At 42.2% G+C, this 21,847-nt stretch overlaps 1 protein-coding gene across 4 annotated transcripts in view; it reads left to right on the forward strand.

Moving 5' to 3' along the window:
- The window catches only part of CLCN4 (chloride voltage-gated channel 4), a 70,325-nt gene that overhangs the window by 4,150 nt on the left and 44,328 nt on the right, over positions 1-21,847 (forward strand). For all 4 annotated transcript variants that reach the window (XR_014019981.1, XM_081277059.1, XM_081277058.1 and 1 more), the window contains one exon: positions 21,560-21,715. Coding sequence is in view for 3 of the 4 variants with exons in the window: in XM_081277059.1 (XP_081133185.1) it covers positions 21,572-21,715 (144 nt within the window). In the remaining variant the exon portion in view is untranslated. The remainder of the gene's footprint in view (positions 1-21,559; positions 21,716-21,847) is intronic.

Raw genomic sequence — 21,847 nt, forward strand, 5'->3', positions numbered from 1 at the left:
TTGGGAAACTCCCTGGAGACAAGTAGCAGTGATGACAGAAGTGTTGCAAGGTGTGGAATGTGTTTACTATAGGGCGAGGGGATGATGAATTTAAAAGGGCCAGAAAATATTTCCTTATCCCCCAGGCCTGGGACCACAGTGTGCCTCTCCCCTGCATCTCCTTGCTGCGAGGTCACTCACTGTCTGGCTCTTCCTTCCTTCCCCATAGTCTCCTGTGAGGATTAGAAAAGCCCTCCTGCGAGAATGTTGGCCTTTAGTGAGAAAAGGCTGCTGTACCTTAGGCTTGGGCAATGTAGCAGCTGGTCCTATTCACTTTATAGGCCATTTTCTTCCCAGGCTTCTGCCCTTAGCATTCAGGCTGCTTCTCCTATATCCAAAGCAGCCCTTCCAAACTCTTGTGGCCCTCAGAATGGCTTGGCACTCTCTCTCAGTGCCATTTGGCCTTGTCTCTTCAACAAGTCAGTATCATGAAAGAAAATCAGAACAAGGAGGAGGGATATTCTTTATCAGATGACACTTCAGAGACTGAATAGTCAAATATAACTTGTAGCCCTTGATTGGAACCTGGCCTGAACAAATATATATAAGAGGCATTTGGGGGAACACATGGGAACTGTTTTATGTGACTGGCTCTTAGATGATACTAGGAAACTAGTGTTGATTTTATTAGGTGTGGTGATTTGTGGTGTGGTAGGCAGCTTCTGAGATGAACCTGTGACCTCTGCCCCTGGCAGCCACAACTTTGCATAATTCTCTCCCTTTGAGTTTGGGCTGCACCTGGCACACAAGTCACATGAATATGATATAGCTGGCGTGAAGGGATGGCACTTATGAGATTAGGGTATAAAGAATCTATGGCTTCCACCTTGGGTATGTTTTTCTCTATTGGACCAAAGGAAGGAGCTGCCATGTTATGAGCAGCCCTATGGTGTGGGAACCCAAGGTCTTCTGTCCAACAGTTCCCACACCCATCCCCAAACCAAGACCTGTCAGTGGCATAAGTGTCCTTGGCAGCAGATCCCTCAGCCTCTGCTGAGCCTTGAGATGGCTGCTAGCCTCTCCTGGATTCTTGACACAGAAACAGTGAGATAAGCCTCTTTACTTCCTGCTGCTAGGTTTTGAGGTAATTCATTACACAGCAATAGCTAATACATGTGTTTGTGGAAAAGAGTCTTATTTTTTGAAAATGTGTGTTGAAATTGAGATGAAATATCATGATAGCAATAATTGGCTTTTTTTCTTACATTTTTGGAAAATCTTTATAATATATGGCTGAAGACAAGTGAATTACTCTCACACGTTGTGCTTTTACATTTAGACTGCTGCAATAGCACATATCATGTAGCCTCTGGAAAGTTCCACTATGCACTCATGAAAGAATGGGCTTGAAAGAAGACAAAGATTATTATAATAATATTTTGACATCATGGACCCTGTGAGGTATCTTGGCAACCCCAAGGAGTCCCTAGACCATACTTTGAGACCCACTGCTCTAGATCAGTAATTTACTTTTTTTTAAAAAAAGGATTTTAAATCTCTAATTCTTCAATTGCTTAGCCAACCATCAGAGGCAATAGGGGCAAGCCTTGAGTTAGAGGCTTTACCCACACAGAATTCAGAACACAAGCACTGCTGTAGACACAGTGCTGTAGACACACAATAAGCTTGCAGTGAACACAGGAATAAAGTTATATAAGGAGTAGTCTTTTTCCTGGTCTGACATTTTCAAGTTGACCTTTTTTTGTCCATTTTTTTAGCTCCTAAAAAAAGCATGTATAAATTTTTAAGGGAGTTGGGGTACTAGGGATTGAACCCAGGGGTACTTTACCACTGAGCCACATCCCCAGCCCTTTTTAGTTTTTATTTTGAGACAGGGTCTCACTAAGTTGCTTAGTGCCTTGTTAATTTGCTGATGCTGCTCTTGAACTTGTGATCCTCTTGTCTCAGCCTCCCAAGTCGCTGGCATTACAGGCATGTGCCATTGCAAGAAGCATGTATAAGATCTACAAAAAAATTGTACACAAACCACACATACACACATGGGTGGGTGTCCATACACATATAATCTAAGAGAATAAGAAAATATACTAATAAAATATTTTACAAATGCTCAATGGGAGAAGTGATCAAAACACCTTCCCTAAGTAAAATTCAGCATTAATTGGAAAAAAAATTGTATTCATTCTTCTGTTGGTTTGGTATAAAATGTAGTTAAAGCTTTTATATGCCCGTGATAAAACTATTTATCCATATTTTATATAAAACAGTAAGGAAAGCTAGGCAGTTATAAGGACTTAAAATCATAAAACAAGTTTAGTCATTCCTCACCTGAATTTTTTTTTTCATTTTTTTCTTTTTCTTTTTTGGCACTAGGTGTTAAACCCAGGTCCACTGTACCACTGAGCTACATCCCCAGCCCTTTTTATTTTTATTTTGAGATGGGATGTTGCTGAGTTGCTGAGACTGGCCCCAACTTGTGATTCTTGACTTGATTATGACAAATCAAGACAGAATATTACTGGTACCCCAGAGGATCCTATCCTATCCCACTGTAGTCAAACCATCTGGCAAGTGGCAGTCATCATTCTGATTTCTGTCAGCATAGATTTTGTCTATTCTTTACCTTCACATAGATGGAATCATACAACATGTACTTTCATATCTGGCTTCTTTCATTCAACATGATTTTGAGATTTATCCATGTTGTTTTGTGTAGTAGTAATTCACTAATTTTATTGTAAATAGTGCTTTTAGAGATAAAATGGGAGCATTTGATACATCATGCTTCTCTTACTACTGTTTTTTGGAGACTGTTTTGTGTCAGCATGCCCACAGTGTGTTCCACTGTGGGACAGTACAGTAATTTATTCAACCAGTTCTTGATTGATAGACATGTGGATTAAGGCATTCTTTTGTAATCAATAGTAATGGTATTATATGAATGTAAACACTCTCAAGAGGAAGAGATTCACTAAGATTAATTAAATGAATAGAATTCAGTTGTTGGAAGTGAGCTTTAAAATCAAAGCAACCCTTATATTTTACATATGAGGAATAGATATCCAGAGAAATCAAGTGACTGGCCCAAGGTCACATGACTGATCTGACAGAGCTGTGGAATAACCATGATGTCTCATGTCCTTACAGAATGATCTTTTTTCTACTCTACACTCTGTGAGGACAGAAGCCATGTTTATCTTATTTAGTTCTATAAGCACAGTATGTAGCACATAGCAGGTACTCATTAAATATTTATTGAATGAAAAAATAAGTGATATATTAGTGTTCTGAGAAAAGATCATCCATATCATGAGAACTGCTAAAGGATTTCCATAGGTCATGAGCCTCAATATTCATCCAATCATTTGCTCATTCACTACCTTAATTACTTTTTAATTCAGCAAATATTCCTTGGATCCTTGCTGTGTGTCCAGGTCAGTGTTTCTCAAGCTTGATCTATGGACATTTGGGGCTGGATGATTCTTTGTAGTGGGGGCTATCCTGTGCACTGTAGGGTATTTATCAGTATCCCTGAGTTCTATGCACATAACAACAGTCCTACAGTTGTGACAACCAAAAATTCCAGTCATTGCCAGGTGTCCTCTGGCAGGCAAAATTGTTCCCCACTGGAGACAGTGATAAGTCTAGGAGGTGGGGGTACCTGTAGAAGAAAATGGACAAGGCTCATGACCTTGAGGAACTGTCACTGGAGTTCATGAAAGAGGAAATCTCTTGTTTCATAGGTTGTGCTATTCAGTGGGAAGAGTAGGAGGCCAAGGAGGCAGTTCTTGAGAATAGGGTGACCTGTTGTTGGCTGAATTGAATGTAAGTTTGAGAGCAGAACCTTCCCTAGTGGAGGTAACTTTAAGTCCTCCTGAAGTTACAGAAAAGGGGAGTCCTGGAGGGCTTAGGTCAGGCCCTTTGACCCATGCCAGGTACAATCCAGCAGTGAGAGCCAGGGTGGTGAGCTGAAAGTTGCCTGGGGTGCCTCTGCCTGAGGACAGTGTCCACATCTGACCCCTCAACGGCAGCTTGTATGCCTGGGGTTGCACTTGGAGATTGGCTGATGCAAGGTCAGTACAGTGAGGCCTGTTATGCCCATTCCTTGGGGCCTGCTTCTCACCTGGCCACGGGGACACGTTGACTCATCTCTTGGTGGTCGATACTGCCTGTACTTGTGCCTGCCCAGCAGTTTCACAGGGCTCTGTGGCCTGACCATGTTTGTGTGCTTCTCAGTTCCTAGCTTCCTTTCTGGTTGCTTTGGCTAAATGTGAAACTTGTTTTCTTCCTCCAGTGTCACCCTTGGAGGCGCTGGTTGGACTGAGGCTTTGTGGTCAGGATAGAGGAGGTCAAACCACAATGAATTATTTTTCTTCTTAGCTCAGTTATGCCTCTCATCAGTGACCCTTTCTCCTCCAACCTGAGAAATTACTGAGATTTCAGCCTCTATCTTGGCTCCAATGGCCTTGTTCTTTTCTCTGTGGCTAGCCTAAGGACAGGAAGGACACATCACAACTGTGTTTAATGCTTCCTGGTGTAACCTTTACAAACTTGCCAGCCGTGAGTGTCTACTTACACTTTTTAAAATCTCTGAGGGGGTGCCTACAGGTAAGCAGCAAATAGATTGTAGTGGAGGAAAACTTGTCAGAAAATGGTCAACAGTCTGAGGAGGTCCCAGGAGAGGAGGAACATGGGTGATATTTCCCTCCAGCAGTATCTTTGGAAGCCGTTATGGGTCAAATTATGCCCCCCTCCAAATTAATATGCTGAAGTCCTAACCCTCAGTATTTCAGAAAGTGACCTGACTTGGAGACAGGGTATTTACAGAAGTAACCAAGTTGAAATAGGGTGGACCTCTAATCTACTATGACAGATGTCCTTACAAGAAGAGGAAATTAGGGCACAGACACACACACAGAGGGATGACTATGCAAGGACACAAAGAGAAGATGCCATTGGTAAGCCAAGGAGAGAGGCTTAGAACAGATTCTTCCCCTTAGAACCTTCAGAAAGAAATGATCCAAATGATCCTACTGAGACCCCCCCCCACCATCATTTACTTCCAGCCTCCAGAATTGTGAGACAATAGTTTCTGTCATCTGAGGCACCAATATGTGGTACTTTGTTGTGGCTGCCCTAGAAAATGAATACAGCAGTGTTGTTTGTGGATGTGTGAACCTTTGCCCACTTGGGAGATTAGAAGGTAACCAAGATGTCTTGCATAAGCTCTTTTACACAGTGTAGGAGAGATGTGGCCCTCCAATGCCTTCTCAGTGGAAGCAGGTGGCTTCCAAGTCTAAAGGTCTGAGGTCTCTTAGGTCCTTGTAGAAGAAGACCCTTGGGGCCTGGGCTTGATCCAGCTCCCCACTCACCATCTGTGACACTTACCCTCTCTTCTGCCTTAGTTTGCTTATTTGTAACATAGGCCTGAGGGTGACAATATTTGATTCACAGGGTGTAAGGAGCCCTACTGACTTAATCCATGTGAAGTGCTTAGAACAGCACCTGGCATCCTGCTGTCGATGTTGTTATTGGAAGGGGTGTCTGGGGAAGTTCTACATTGTTGGCTCTTGGCACTGGAAATACAGAGACCTCATGCCCCCATCCTCTGTGGAGTGAGGGTGTGAGAACACTGAGTTGATTGTGTCACCCGAGGCCACATGAGGTTGGCCTCGTCTCCTTTCCAACAAGTCGGCTGGGTTTCAAAATGGGACAAATAGCTGTGTGAGCCTGGGGCCATGGGAAGCCTGCCATGGCCCACAACAGCTCACCCAGTTCATATGAGGAAGACTATAGTAGAAGGGGCACAGAGAGTGCTGGAGGGGGATAGGGAGGTGGGCCAGGGAGGAAGGAGAAAGAGGAAAAAGGAAGTGACTATCTTTCCACTTTGTGGCTACAGGCAAAATTATGAAACAGGCCAAGTTTAATTCTCCCATGCCTTTCTGGATATTTGTTTGCTCCCAGCCTTCCTCTCTATTGAAACTCTCTTTGGTCCTGTGGCCCTTGGCCCCTTGCCAGGTGGCCACCATGGGGCTCCTGTCATTGTCAATGCCTCATAATCTTATATCTGGGGAACCCAGCCTGGTGTTTGGAGGGTTGGCCCGAAGGGGCCAATAAACCTCCTCACCATCCTAAACGTATCTGCATTTTTAAAAGTGAGACTCCATGATCTCAAATTAATTTGTCATTCCTGGGGTTTCAGGCAAGGCAGAAAAGTGGTGTCAGGCTTCTGCTGGTGTGGTTGCTGGCCTCCTAGATAGTCGCTGATGGCCTCACCTCCTGCCTCATGGCCTTGTGTAGTCCCCTCCTCATGCAATAGCTTGGGACTGATCTGTGCAGACTGGGTTTCATCCTTCTTTGTAGTTGTGTATAGTCTATAGTTTTCTCTGCAAATGATGTGTTTTGTTTTCTCTCACTGCTTTAAGAGACCCTCTTTTTCACTAGCTTTAACAATTTGATTACAATATGCCTGGGTGTGGGTGGGTGTGTGCATGTATGTGTGTGAGCATGCCCACGCATGTGGGCTTGAAGCTCAAAGAGTGTCTTTTTATTTTTTAATTTAATTTCATTGTTTAGCTGTAGATAGACATGATACCTTTATTTTATTTATTTGTTTTTATGTGGTGCTGAGGTTCCAACCCAGTGCCTCACATATGCTAGGCAAGTGCTCCCCCACTGAGCTACAGCTCCAGCCCCAACAGAGCTTCTTGTATCTGTGGGATTATAGTCTAGTAGTTCAAATTCTTCTGTAGAACAGCATTTTCTATAGTGAATCTTCTGATTAGCTTATCAAAATTTATTTCAGAGAAACTTCTTGGGAGAGTTTAAAGGGATTTTGAGGCGGGTGGGGATGGAACCCAGGGCCTTTGCATGCTAAGCCACATTCTACCACCTAGTTACACCCCTGGCCCCTTGAAAGGAATTAAAAACCAACTTCCCTCTTGATCCCCTCCCTCCACTTGCATGAGAACAACAAAGAGGGGTTTGTCTTGAGGATTGCTTGAGAAACTGGCAGGTTGTGGCGCTTATAGCCTCTATTCCTGGTTCAGAGTCCATTCCCTTGGCCCCAGCAACTTTGTGTCAAATGCCTGCGGTGGGATATCAGTCAGGATGCTTGGTTGCTGCACTTGGCAGGATGTTTGTATTTGTCAGCTCAACTTTTTTTTTCATGCGTGAAAAATAATAAGAGAAAACTCAAGATAAATTCAAAAAGCAAATGAAACAGAACCAGTAGGGGAGAGCAAGTTCTGCCCTTCACACATGCCTCGCTCAGATTATAAAACTCATGATGGTGCGTTTTACATGTCTCCTGACCCCAGTTGAGTTTCCATAGTCATTTTGCCCTCTCTATGTGCACAGATAAAACATTGTTCTTATATCCATTCTTAAGTATGCCCATGCAGAGATGTCTAAAGCATCTGATTGACTACTTGATAGAGTTGCATATCTATAGGTTGATATAGTATTAATTATACTCTTTGTAGAATAGAGATAGTACATGTGGCTGGCTAAACTTTTTGGGTTTAGTAAATATTATTACTCCATAGCAGGGTTCAGCAAATGCTTCTTTAAAGGTCTAGATAGTAAATAGAGTTGAGTAAAACAGGCCTCAGCTCTCAAGGAGCTCACAGCCAAACAGAGGAGCAAGCAAGTTTGAAAATTATTATTCCAACAAAATGCAGTTTATGAATAAGATCAATATGAAAAATATTTGTCATTAAACACAACGGACAGGATACAGGGCATGAAGTAGAACCAGAGGTAAGGAGGGAATAAAAGATTATACTAGACTACCAGTTTGCATGTGGGCCCCGGAGCAGCAACATCAGCTTCCCTGGGAGCTAAAATGCAGAATCTGAGGCCCTGCACAGCACTGCTGAAGCCAGGAGCTTGACATGTGGTGGGGCCGGGCCTGGAGCTGCCCCATCCTCCTGGTAGTGCTGACACAGGCTCAGGTTTTAAAACCACTGACCTGGGCAGTGATCTGCCACCAGTGTTCTGCTGGGGGGCTTGTGACAGGCCATTTTGGTACTTAGATTGTCCTTTAGATGCAGAGGCCTTGGCACAGCTTGGCTCTTTTTCTTGGGGGACTGATCATCCATTCCTATCAATAAAGTGTATCAGGGAGATTCTCTGAATTCTTACCTGGAGGAAAAGTTTTGCTTTGTCCATTAATACTGCATAACCATTCTTCTTCTTTTAGGGTTTGTCCTTTTGGTGTCATTTGTTAAAACTCTTTGTCTGGCTCTTAGTTATGAAGATTTGCCCATTTCTATGAGATAAAAAAAACCCCAAACAAAAAACCCACTCACATGAGTTTTACAAAGGCCAAGGTATAACTAACTGAAGAAATGTGTGGTACTATGTGATGCTGCCTGTTTGTTTGGTCTCCCAAGTGGAACTTGAGGCCAAGTTTCTAGTGCAAGGACTATTTGGGGGAGGTGCAGGGACTCCTAGGGGCAGAGCAGGGAAATGAGACCAGGAAGGGAAAGCAGCCATCAGCTATCAATGCTGTTCCTGCAACTATGACCAGAGCTTAACTCAGCATTTAGGAAACTCTAGGAAATGATGCTTGCTATTTCAAGACCCTCAAGATCACCTCTGGCCCAAGAACTCAGCATGTCATACTCATGGCTATGATTTATTACAGTGAAAGGATACAGAGCCAAATCAGCAAAGGGAAAAGTTGCACAAGGCAAATCTAGGGGAAACCAGGCATGTGCTTCTGAGAACCCAGTTGGAGGTATGCAGGGCTTGCTTCATTATACCTGTGAGTTGACAACCCTTGCAAAATGTTGTCCACCAGGAAAGCTAGTTAGAGACTCAGTATCCAGGGATTTTATTAGTAGCTGGTTACCTAGGCACACTCTGCCTAAAATGTATCAAAATTCCAGGCTCTTAGAAGGAAAGCAGGCACTCAGCATAATTCATATTTGGACAGTTTAGGCACAGTGAATCATTCTTATTGGTTCTGAGAATGGCAGGAACCCTTCCCAAACCCAAGTTCCCAGATGCCAGCCAAGGGCAAGCAGACCTCTTAAGGAGAGCAGCCTCAGGCCTGCTACATTGTCTTTTCTGCACAGGTACAAAACACAGGCCTGGAAATGACCCAATTCAGGGGGCAGGAGAGTGGAGATATTTTGACATCAGTTCTGCTTCCAATGATGCATTTCAGACATGTTATGTGAATAAAGTTACTTTCTGTGGGTCTCAAACAATGCTGTCAGGCACAGGATACCATTGGAAACCAGCTGGAATTTACCAGAAGTTTTGGACTGATCTGAGTGGTGCACCGGCAACATTAGATGCAGTAGTCACTCTAGAAATTGGGTGAGGACAACAAAGCCATGTATACAGAGTGGTTTGTATGCATATGGTCATGTGGCAGTGTTACAACTGTGGGTGAAGTTATCAAGGTCAAGGCTTCCTACCTAACACCCTTAGGATGTGGCAGGAATCCCTGCTATAGGATATTGCTGAGCAAGGAGTTGTAGAAAGAGTCACAGGTATATACCTCCTTCTGTTGTCTGCCTATTAGCAAGGAAGGGAAAGAGTGTGTGTGTGTGTGTGTGTGTGTGTTTGTGTATGTCAGAGTGTGTGTAAGTACATGTGTGTATAAGAATGTGTGTGAGCATTTGTATTTATTTTTTTTTTATTTTAGATAAAACACATTTATTCATTTACTTAAAATTTAGGAGGAAAAAAGAAAATACAAATAATATGGAGATTGTATGGAGATAATATGGACTTTGCTCTGTCTTCCATAATAAAAGCCCATATACTAGGTGGCTTAAACAACAGAAATTCATTTTCTCACAATTCTGGAGCCTGGGAGTCTGAGATCAAGGAGTTGGCAGAGTTGTTTTTTCCTGAGGCCTCTGTTATTTGCATGTAGGTCAATGTCTTCTTCTCATGTCTTCACATTGTATTCCCTTTTTGTGTACCTGTGTCCTATTTTTCTCTTTTATTCTGTTTTTCTAAGCAATAACCTTTGACCATTCTTTTTTAAATAATTATTTTATTGTTATGTATTCATTTTTCATTTATTTTATTTATTCATTTATTTTTATGTGGTGTTAAGGATCGAACCCAGTGCCTCACACATGCTAGGCAAGTGCTCTGTCACTGAGCAGTCTTCCTTGGATCATTTTTTAGTTGGCTATTTGGTTTCAAAGGTTTAGTCCATGGTCAGCTGACTCCATAGCTCTGGTCCCAGGTAAGGCAGAACATCATGGCAGAGGAAAGCTGCTCAGTTCATGACAGCCAGGAAGTAGAGCTCTTTTGTTTTATTTTTAAACTTCCACTTTTAATGTTTCAATTTTGAGCAGCACAAATAGGCAGATAAAGAAGTGTTTTGTTACATCCTCAAACATTGTGGCAAATTTTTTTGCCTCCATCCACACAAGCAGATTAAGAGAACACAGCTCTGTTATATAATTTGAAGACAGTGATTAATTTGTCCTGGACTGTAGGGCTTAAGCATGGCATGTTGTATGCACAGAGACTAATGGTCTGAATAAAGGTAGGCCAGAGTATCCTCATTCTGTGCAAGCTCTGGTTTACTCCCCGTTTCAGAGAACTGAGTGGAAAATGAGGAGCTGGGGACCAGCTTGTCTGGCTGTTGGCAGCTCAGTGGGGGCACATAGCGCACCCATGTTTGACTGTGGAGCTTAGGTTCTCTGAACTCCCCCCACACCCCCGTGGCCTACTTTCAGCCATTTTGGGGTGTTTATTTTAGATATATCTTCCATATATGTTGCTGAATATCTTAAATAATTGTAAAATAAACAACTGTGTCACCACCCTACCACCCAGGTCAGGACCAAATGTTTACATTGTTGGCATCTTCTGTCCCTATCCATCACTCCCCCTTCCTCCCTCAAACCACTCTCCTGACTTCTACTATGCTTGTATCTCTGATTTGCTTTGTAGATTTACCACTAATTATGCATTCCCGAGAAGCATAGTTTACTTCTGACTGTTTTTGAACGTTACATAGTGTGTATTTTAATGTTTGGATTCTGTTGCTCAGTATTCTGTTTAAAAGTTGTCAGTTGCAGGTATCTTTGGTGATGTATACATAAATCAGAGCAGGCTAGAAGAGAAACCACTGAAGGTGTCAGAGAAACTGCCACAGGTTGGAGAGGGAATTATTCTGGTGATCATTTCTTGGGGTGGAACTGGAGCCTTGTGCTATGTGGCAACCTGAGGTAGGGGCTGCCGGGCAAGCCTAGGGGAGGAGCACAGATGAGAGGGCAGGGTAGGGAGGAGGAGCTAAATGTTGGAGCCTAGATGCAGAAAGATGGAGGCCGTCCTCCTGTAGGTTGTTGCTGACCTGTGGACTCTAGTGGAGCTCCCTCTGGTGGCCATATGCTACTATGATATTGCCTCTGAGCCCAGGGGCACCCAGCCTCGTGGCCTTTACAGGAGCCGCCAGCCAGCAGACATCAGTCCTCAGCTCAGCACCTTGTGTGGTCCACGTAGGTTGCAAGAAAAGGAGCTTTGAAAGACTGCTTGTGAAGAGTTATTGGAGCTTCTGGAAAATCTGTAAGAAATGAAACTTTTGGGGTGTTTATTTTTAGATGCCATATGACCAATCCCTGCCTCTGAGCTTGATATTCTCAGGTCCTCTCCTGAGGCTAGTGGTTCTAAAATTCTTAGTGTTCTGTTCATGGTGTTCATCAACACTACAGGCAAGCTCTAGTTGCAGTGATCTTGAATACTTTGTTAGAGCCATGGTGTGATTATTTTTTAATTAAGGAGTTAAGGCACCTGGAATCTGGAAGCATTTGGATCACTGATTAGTTGGAGAAATCTTTCAGATTGTAGGATCTCAGAAACCTCAGCATATATGTGTGTGTGTGTATGTATTAGGAATTGCCTTTTATTTTTCCAAAACTTCAAGGTTGAAATGTTGCTAATGATGTCCAGTAGTTGCATTTCGGGGATGCCATCCTTCCCTTAAATAATTCTATGAGGAATGACTATAGCTCTTTATCTTTTAACTTGTCCCAGTGGATCAGGATGATTTTCTGGGTCCTATTGGTAGGTAAGAGTTGTAAGTGTACTGATAGCTCGGGTTCCTCCAACAGGAGCCTGACAGGTAGCTATGGTATAAACAAGGAGCCAACAACTCAGTCTGCACACAGAATCCAGTCCCTTAATTGCTTTTGTAAATAAAGTTGTATTAACACATAGCCACACCCTTGCATTTACATATTGATGGTGGCTGCTTTGTACTATAATGGCAGAGTGCAGAAATTGCAACAGAGACCATAGGACCCACAGATCCAAAAATATTTACCATCTGGCCCCTTATGGGAAACATTTACTAACCCCTGACTATCAGTTCAGCCTTTTTGAGAGGACAGGAAGGAGAAAGGTGGCCAGAAAGGCTCAGGAGACTCAGACGAGATTTTAGTGGCAGTTTCTCCCAGGTTCACTCTGGTAGAGGACTCTGCTGATGGCCAGCTTTCCTTGCAGATTGAGACTTTTTCATCTTTGAATCTGAATTGTAACTTTCTGTTAAATTTGTCCAAGTCTTCTGGGGGGTTAGTTAAATCAGCAAATAATATGACATGGTCTGATTTGGGAGAGGAATGCTGGCATAAAAATTGTCAGGTTCCTATGGCACCTGGCCACTGCTGGGCAGAGAGAGAAGAGGGGCAGGTAGAAGGTCACAATATGTTATGAGTGGGTGTAAAATATGTTGGCAGAATGCTGTGTAATGTCTCCAAATGGAAAAGTACCCAAATATCTATCAACAACAGAATGGAGTAGTACATTGAGGTTTATTACCATAGTCAAATAACATAGAATAGCCCAATCCAGGTCACCACCTACTTTTGTACAGCTCATGAGCTAAGAATGGTTTTTGCATTTTTATATGTTGAAAAAAAAACTGAAAAAGAATAATATGTTGTGACATGTGGAGATTATATAAGATTTGAATTTTAATGGCCATAAATAGTTTTACTGAAATATAGCTTCAGTAGTTAATCTGTATACTGTCTCTGGCTGCTTTTTAATGACAACTCGGAGTTCAGTAGACCCAAAAAAGACTAAATGGCTTACAAATCTTCAAATATTTCCTACCTGGCCCTTGGCCAGCCCACTTATAAGGCAAAGAGAATGAACAAATAGTAATTACACTCAATAGCATGGGTAGATCTTACCACATAATGTAGAACACAAGAAGCTGGAAACAAAAGATTTCATTTATATAAAGTTCCAAAACAAGCAAGAGGAATGTATGATATGAGAGTCAGAATAGTGTTTACCATTAACAGTGGGACAGGAATTGGAGGGCCATGAGAAGGCTTCTGGGGTCATGTTTTCTTCCTTGGCCTGAGTGCTGGTTTGTTGAGGGTCACAGCCGAGTAGGGATGATGCATGGCATTTTTGCCAGAACGAGTGGTTGAGAGGTGACGCCATCAAGCCATTGAGATGATGATGGTTATGTTAAGCTGTGTTTTCAATTGTATATTAGACCCCTGCTGTCCGCCTTGGCCTGCTACTTTGGAGTTCTCCCGTATTCCTGGGGAGTTCGCATTGGTTGGGGAAGTGCGTGTGGTGTGTCCCGGGAGAAGGCCTCGTGCGTGGCGTTTGCGTGGCGTTTGCGTGGCGTTTGCGTGGCGTTTGCGTGGCGTTTGCGTGGCGTTTGCGTGGCGTTTGCGTGGCGTTTGCGTGGCGTTTGCGTGGCGTTTGCGTGGCGTTTGCGTGGCGTTTGCGTGAGTGCGGAGAATAAACGCATTCCTGTTTTGAACCTACAAGGCTGTGTGGGGCTCGGTTATTTTGTGCCCAGCCAGACTGCGGCACTGGTTAATTGTGAAAATTTGTGGAGAGGTATACTTATAATTTTTGTATTTTTATGGATAGATATTTACTTCAATGAAAAGGTTACTAAAAAAGTGATTTCCAGGACTGTGTATAGCTCAGTGGTAGAGCATGTGCTTTGCGTGCATAGGCCCTGGGTTTAACCATGAGCACAAAACAAACAAATCAGAAAACAGAAGTGATTTCCATCTGACAGCTCCTCCAGTGGTTAAACACCAGTTTACTGTGGACCCAGAAGTTTCACTCCTAAGTGTATGCCCAAGAAAAATGAAAACATGTCCACGCAAAGACGCTACAAGAATGTTCATAATAGCATTATTCATATCAGCTTTAAAGTAGAAGTAACCCAAATAGCTAGCAACTGATGAATGGATAAACAACTGTGATATAGTTACACAATGGAATAGTATTTTACGATAAAAAGGAATGAAGTACTAACATAGACTACAGCATGGGTGAATCTTGAAAATGTTAAGTGAAGGAAGCCAGACACAAAAGGCCACATATTGCATGATTCTATTTATGGGAAATGTCCAGAATAGGCAAATACATAGAGAGAAAATAGATCAGTGGTTGTCTGGTGATTGATTGGAGAAGGAAGTGTGGTATGGGGTTACTTTTAGGGAGATAAGAACATTCTGGAATTGGATAGTGGTGATGTTGTACAAGTTTATAATTATACCCCCAAAACCTCACTGAATCATAAACATTAAAAGTGAACGTTATAGTATATGAAATATATCTAAAAGAATGCTTAAAATAGATTGTGGCTGTACCTACCCTGTGCATCTATACAAGTCAGAAGGAAAAGATCCTGAGGCCACAGCCATCTTGTTTATGTTTCTGCTGCTACGTTAAGTGCAGATAACTTGAAGAAAGACCTGGATTTTCAACCAGGTAATACAGACCCATCCCCTGGATCCAGACCACTGGAGTAGCACAAAGCAGTGTTTCTAGGATTCAGCGAAAATGGGCATGTTAGATCTGCTACTTTTGTTTACTATAACTGCAGTTCTCAGAAAAAAGCAGGATAAACTGAAAGATTGTAGATAACTCACTTCCCAGACATCTCCTGTGATTACATCCAACTCCACTCCCATTTCCCTGATCTCTGTTTTCCTTTGATCTGAGGGGGGAGAGGGGAGAATCTTTGCAGCAGCTACTATTGTGTGTTCCCATTGTCCAGCAAGGACTGTTGCAGGTTACCACAAGACTCCACTGCCTACCTCTAGGTGTTTTTTTAAATGTATATTTGTCACTCTCTTTTGGGTTACACTTTTTGGTTCTTGCTTGATTTTGAGGATATGAGATGATCATCCAGATTATCTCAGAGTTTTAATTTCACAGACACTGAAGAGTTCAATCTTAGGATTTTCTGTTTTGTAATGACTGATAAAAATGGCTGGCAATGAGATGACTCTGAGATTTCTGGAAAGTTCCACAGGCCTAAACATTATCTGTGGCAGAGACAAATAGTTTTGATGAAAGAAAAACAGGTTTGATTGTCCCAAAGCTGGTAAAAGGAGCAGGTATTAACTTTTAATCTCTGTTTCCTGTGTTAGGGAGGAGGTGGGGAGCACCTGAGAAACAGCCCACTCCAGGGCTCTGAGTTGAGAGAGGAGATGTGCTGAGGGCCAGGGAGGGTCGTCGGAGGTCACACAGTCAGACTAGGGATTTGTGTAAATCCCTCCTTAAGTGATCTTGCCACTTTGAATAGAGTTATATTAGATTTGAAAGGAAATGGCCTCTAATAAATGAAAATACTTGGTAAAGTTTTAGGAAAAAGATTTTTAAAGTATTAGGCATAGAGTCATGATTTAATGGCTTTGGTGATTACCTTAACTGCTTGTAGAAGAATTGGAGTTCATCAGGTGCCCCCTGTTAGCTGCAGACTCCAGAGGAGTGATTATATAAACTTTGGAAATGAGGCAATATGCAGGGCATAATGAAAGTGTGTTTTCATGAAACACCTTTGATTTTAGGTGAACACTTAAACAGAGCATTAACTACACTGGGTACAATGTGCTTTACAAATGTCAGCTCATTCAGCTTTGTAACAACACCTAAGGCAGGTGCCGCTACTATCCCCTTTTCATAGATGGGGAGGCTGAAGCATGGTAACGTTCAGCAACTTGCCCCAAATCACACAGCTAGGTAGTGGCACAGATGAAAGTTGGAGCTAGGAAGTGCTATGTCAGAGTCTGTTTCTAGCCTCTATGCAGTGCTGCCTCTCATGAAAAATGCTCAAAATATAGAGGGAAAAAGCACAACAATAAAGAAATAGCTATATCACACTGCCCATTTATTTTAAAATGCATCTATGAAAAATATAGTAATATGTTATAGTGATTCACTCTCTAGGGTATGTTGACAGATAATCATTGTTTTCTTCTGGATACTTTTCTGTATTTGTGAAGAGTTTTTATAAGTTGGGTGGTCAGTTTAATTTTTCAAAAATAGCCACAACAGAATGTCTGGTTCCTGGCTGCTCCTCCAGAGCCTTTCCATTTCCCCACCCAGAGGTAGTGTTTATTTTCTCTCTACTTGGACCTGGGTGGGCTTTTGTATTTTCCTCAATGGATGGCATGTGGAAGAAGGGCAATTGCCTGACTTCTGTGGCTAGGCCAGGTGGTACCATACAGCTTCTGCCTCATCTATGTCTGGACACAATTACTTTGGAGACCAGAGCCTGCAAGTGAGAAGCCATGCCATCTAGTACCACCATGCTGAGGTGGACACATGGAGGTCCCACATGGAGAGAGAGATGCCCAGGAAGCCCCAGTTGCTCTAATCCCCAACTGTTGAATCTTACAGACCAGACACAGAGGTGTGAGTAAACAGGTCTTCAGATGACTCCAACCCTGTCTGGCGACAGCCTTAAGAGAGACCCCAGGTGATAACCATCTAGCAGAGCCCAGTCAAACCAAGGCAATATAAAGAGATGATTATTTCTAAGTTGTTGGGTTGGGGGATCTGCAATAGATTATTGATAGGGCTTTTTTTTTAAAAAAAACTTTTATGGTTATATACAACAGTGAGAGGCACAGTGATAGTGTAAGGGAAAAAGGACAGAGAGATTGCTCTTAGTCCTGCTGATTCAGGCTGAGAGAAAAAAACCTGCCCAGCAGACTCCTAGGCTGCCATGCAGGGTGCACCTTCCTCCCTGTGTCCTGCTCTTTACATAGTAGCAGCAGGTCAAGGTTCTAACCCTGGTCTTTTTTCATATTTTTATTAGTGCAATATAATTATATATAATAATGGGAATTGTTGCTACACATTCATATATGCACATGATATAACAATATAATTTGGTCAATATCATTCCCTAGTATTTCCCCTTTCCCTCTTCTCCTCCCTCCCCACTGGTCTCTTTCCTCTACTCTATTGAGCTTCCTTCAATTTTCCTGAGATCCTCACCACCACCTTTCTTTTCCTTATCTTCCACACATGAAAGAAAACACATTACTCTTGACTTTCTGAGTTTGGCTTATTTCACTTAACATAATACTTTTGAGTTCTATCTGTTTACCTGTAAATGACATAATTTCATTCTTTATGGCTAAGTGAACTCCATTATGTATATATAACACATTTTCTTTATCCATTCATCCACCGATGGACACCTGCCTCTTCTCACATGTGTTTCTTTTCTCTCTCTCCTGAGTCTTTTATCCTATTTGTGATGAAATTAGATCTTAGGCATTTTTGGTGAGTGCATAAATGGAATCTACAAAACTTCTGTAATGGGGCCTTGCCTCTGTCACCCCAGTGATTCAGAAATACACACACATTTAAATGAACTCAAGATATGTTATTGAACATGAACTCTGTGCTGGGCCTGGCAATGGAGATGCAGCAGGTATGCAGTTGTTGATGACTACAGAGGGTCTCCCTGGAGTGGGAAGGTATTTGTTGCCATGATGTAATTGGGACTTCTGTGAAAGACTCTTTGAGGAGGCCAAGGAACGTTCCTTCAACAATTTCTGGGAAAATTAATGCTAGTTGCATAGATGGGGATGAACAGAACAGAGTTCTGGAGGGTGAATGGGAGCTTTCCAGACAAAGGAGAGAAAAACTGTTCAAAGTGGAGAGAACAGCACATTCAAAGGGATGGGTTTCTGCCTGATATTTGGTGAGACATGCTGAGAACTATGAGTAGCCTGAGGTAGTGGGTTCTATATTTAGTCAAGCCTTGATTATACTTAGAATCTGTCCTGCTTGATCTTGATCTGGGCGATTTCCTGCTTTTTTTCATCTTCTAGAACCCATTACATTATTGCCAACAGTCAACTATACAAAGTCCAGGTTTCCCTGAAATGATACAGATCCCTGTTCTGAGGTTGAGCCAATACATTCAGAGTTGCTTTCAACATCAAAGTCATAAATATATTGTAGATGCTATCACAGTTAACACATGCTTCTTTTTGTTGGGCCTTGGTGGAGTGAATTTTACTGGCCAGATTCTGTTGTTATCACTTGCTGTTGAAGACTTTGATCTGGCATCTTGAGGTCTTCATGTTGAGACCAAACTGGCGGATACTTTCTTGCTTCAAGGGATGAAATAAAAGACTAGGTGTCTTGCAGGCCTCCCAAAGTCCCTTTGTAGGTAAATAACAGTTATGTAGGAGAGATTTTATCTTGTTAGGCAGGATAACACTAGCATGGATTAGGGCAAATTCTGTTCAATCCTTCCCTGCTGGTGGCTTTGTCATTTGTTGCTATTATGACCCTTTTCCCCTGGAGTTGGTCTGCATTGCCACAGATAACTTGACTTGTCTTCCTTTTCCTCTTCCTTGGAGCCCAAGAAAATTCTCTTATCGGTTGTTATGATGCCCCTAGCTCCTCCTTACCTCCTTTGCTCCTTCCCCTGAAGCATAGAGACGCTGAAGATTAGATCATGTTTATTTTCCTCTACCAATTTTGTGCCTATTATCATGCCCATGACATGCTCCATCAAAGTTTAAGGATGTATTCGTTCTCCAGAATGACTTTCCATTTCAAGCATTATTGTCTGGAGTTGTTGCTTGTCTGGAGATTTGGTTTAGTTTCAGGTAGTATCAACTCCCTTTTAACAGAAGGTTCAAGTCTCTGCAATTCTTTTCTATGCTCTGAGCTTTTCTGACCAGGGCTCTGTCCATCATCTTATTTTTCCCATTAGAAATTTTCTTTACCACATATAATAGGAGATTATGACCATCTTGTTTCTGTAGAAATCAGAATGAAATCTCTGCTTTCTAATTTTATTTCTTCCCTTATCTTATTGGTTATGTTATTGGTTGCTACTGACTTATGCAATATGATTCTTCCCTGGGCCCTCATCAATGGGTGTAGTTTCAACTTGACACAGCTCAGATCTCAAACTTTGAGAGTTTTAAAGTAGCTGAGTTGCACATATGGTCAATAAATCAATCACTGTTTCCACTTTATTGCTTGTAAGTTGATTACCCTACTTTGCCCATAGTGACTTTTCAATTTGATTAAAATGCAGTTTTATCAGGTGGTGGTTGAGTCCTCCAGATACATAAATACATAAAGCAATGGGAGAAGTGTGCAGTCAACTATTCTTATGACCACCTTCAAGTTTTTAACCAGCCATTCCAGCACTTTTGTGGTCCTTGTCTTACAATTCAAATTTCCATACTCTATGCCAAAGTCATTTTTTATTTAGTGCATATTCCAAGCTCTTGTGTCTGTAACAGTGTATTATTTCTTCTGCTAACTGGGGTGATCATCAGTCCTGCTGCAAAGCATTTTTTATATCTTAGATGAGCTCCTATGTGATCTGTAAAGCAGGCTCTGATGGCAGTGGAACAGGGAAGATGTGTTGGTTCATTCCTGATTGTTTTCTGGACCATAGGAGCCCAAATGTGGGAATGGAATTGTTATCTTAGAAAAGGAAGAGGACTTCAACTTTCCTTCTGTCCTAGCAGCAGGAGCCATTTTAACTGTATCTTAAGAAAAATTTAAAATGAGCATCTGCACTGGAGCTCCTTGCCCAGGACAGTGTGCCCACAGCTCTGCATGGCTCCTGGCAGGTTCTCCTGCCATTCTTATCCATCTCCATATTGGCTCCCCTAGTGCAGAGGGTTGCTGCTATTTGCAGATTGCTTTGGCTCCTACCAATGAATTAAATTCTCATCAGTATTTTCACTCTGCTGTTACTGTACATTTGGAATGTCAATGATGAAACTACGTGGACTACTACCTCAGAGGCCTCCTTTATCTCTCAGGGAAACCAGTTATCTGTTTGGTTGCAATTTTGGGCCTCTTTATCCCTCACCTTTTGTGACCTTCCTTTTGCTTCACTTGAGATTTTCCATAAATATGTGTAGTCGATCCTCAATTGCAGACTCCTTATTTGCAACTTTGCCTATTTGCTAAAATTTATTTGTAGCCCCTGTGTTAGTCAGTTTTCTGTCACTATAACAAAACACTTGAGATAATCCACTTTAAAGTAGAAAAGATTTATTTTGGTTTACAGTTCTGGAGTTCTAGTCCATAATCAATTGGTCCCCTTGCTTTGGGCTTGTGGTGAGGCAGCACATCATGGAGGGATTGTGTGGTGGAACAAAGCCACTCACTTCTTGCTCACTTCATGGCCAGGACAGGGGGGCTGGAGAAAGGAGCCATACCCCCAGTGTCCTAAGGATCTCCCACGAGGCCCCACCTCTTTTTATTTTATGGTGCTGGGGATTGAACCCAGGGCCTTTTGCATGTGAGTGACCTATATCCCTAGCCCCCCCTTTTAAAAATATATATTTATTTTAGTTGTAAATGGACCTTTATTTTATTTATATGTGGTGCTGAGACTCGAACCCAGGGCCTCACACATGCTAGGCAAATACTCTACCACTCAGCCACAACCCCAGCCCCAAGGATTCTACCAGGACCCAAAAAGCACCACCTTGGGGACCAAACCTACAACATATAAGCTTTTAGAGGACATTTAAGATCCAAAATATAGCACCCCAAAGTCAATACTTGCATTGCTTTAAAGGTCATTCATAGACAGGCATATGCAGAGTGGCAAAAGGCTTGAGTTGCCAAAAGCACATGCTATCAGTTGAGGTCAGAGAAGATGACCCTTTGCCTTTCTGATTCTACCCTCATACTTTTAGTGTTCTGTTTATTATCACATTTTCCACATTTCTCTGCTTTTTTTGGTAATTTTGATGTTTAAAATGGCCCTGAAGTACATTACTGGAGTGCCATCTAGCATTTCTAATTGTGAGAAGATTCTGATGTGTCTTGTGTAGAAAATATATGTTAGAGAAACTTTTTCAGGCATGAGTGATAGTGCTATTGGTTGTGAGTTCAATGTTAATCAACAATACATATTAAACAGAAACCCACGTAAAACAAGGTTATGTATTGATCCAGGGAAGGCAGCTTTGGGGGATGATGAGGAATGATATGGAGAGTGCTCAGAGAGGGAAGAGATGTGTAGGAAGTGAGGCTCAGGCAAGAAGAGACTCTCAGGAACCTCTCCCAGAATTCTCCTAGGAGCAGTGATTCAGTATCTCTTAATTCAGGCTTTGAGGTGACTATAGAACTTAACTGTGATGAACAATGAGAATCAGCTGTGTTCATATTCCATGACAGCAGCAATGCCTATCCTGAAATAATATTTTCTTATATGAGAAAACAAAGCCCATGATTCTTCTTCTGCAGTGACCAAGTAGAAGTCCTGCTTATGTTTTTAATGGCCAGTTTTCTCTCATAGGTGTAACTTAGCATGGTCCATGCAGGAGTGATGAGTGGCTCTGGAAACCTGATGGATTTCCTTGATGAGCCATTCCCTGATGTGGGGACTTATGAGGACTTCCACACCATTGACTGGCTGAGGGAGAAGTCACGGGACACTGACAGACACAGAAAGGTAGGTGGCATTTGTAAGGGCCATGCCAAAGGGGATCTCTGCAATGACTGTGCCATGTTTCATATGCAAGTTATGGAACTGGGGCTTAGGTCGCAGGTTAGGTTTGAAAGAAGAAAAAAGCTAATGGGAAAG

The sequence above is a fragment of the Spermophilus citellus genome (genome assembly GCF_964194105.1).
Source record: "Spermophilus citellus genome assembly, chromosome: X".
Taxonomy (NCBI): Eukaryota; Metazoa; Chordata; class Mammalia; order Rodentia; family Sciuridae; genus Spermophilus; species Spermophilus citellus.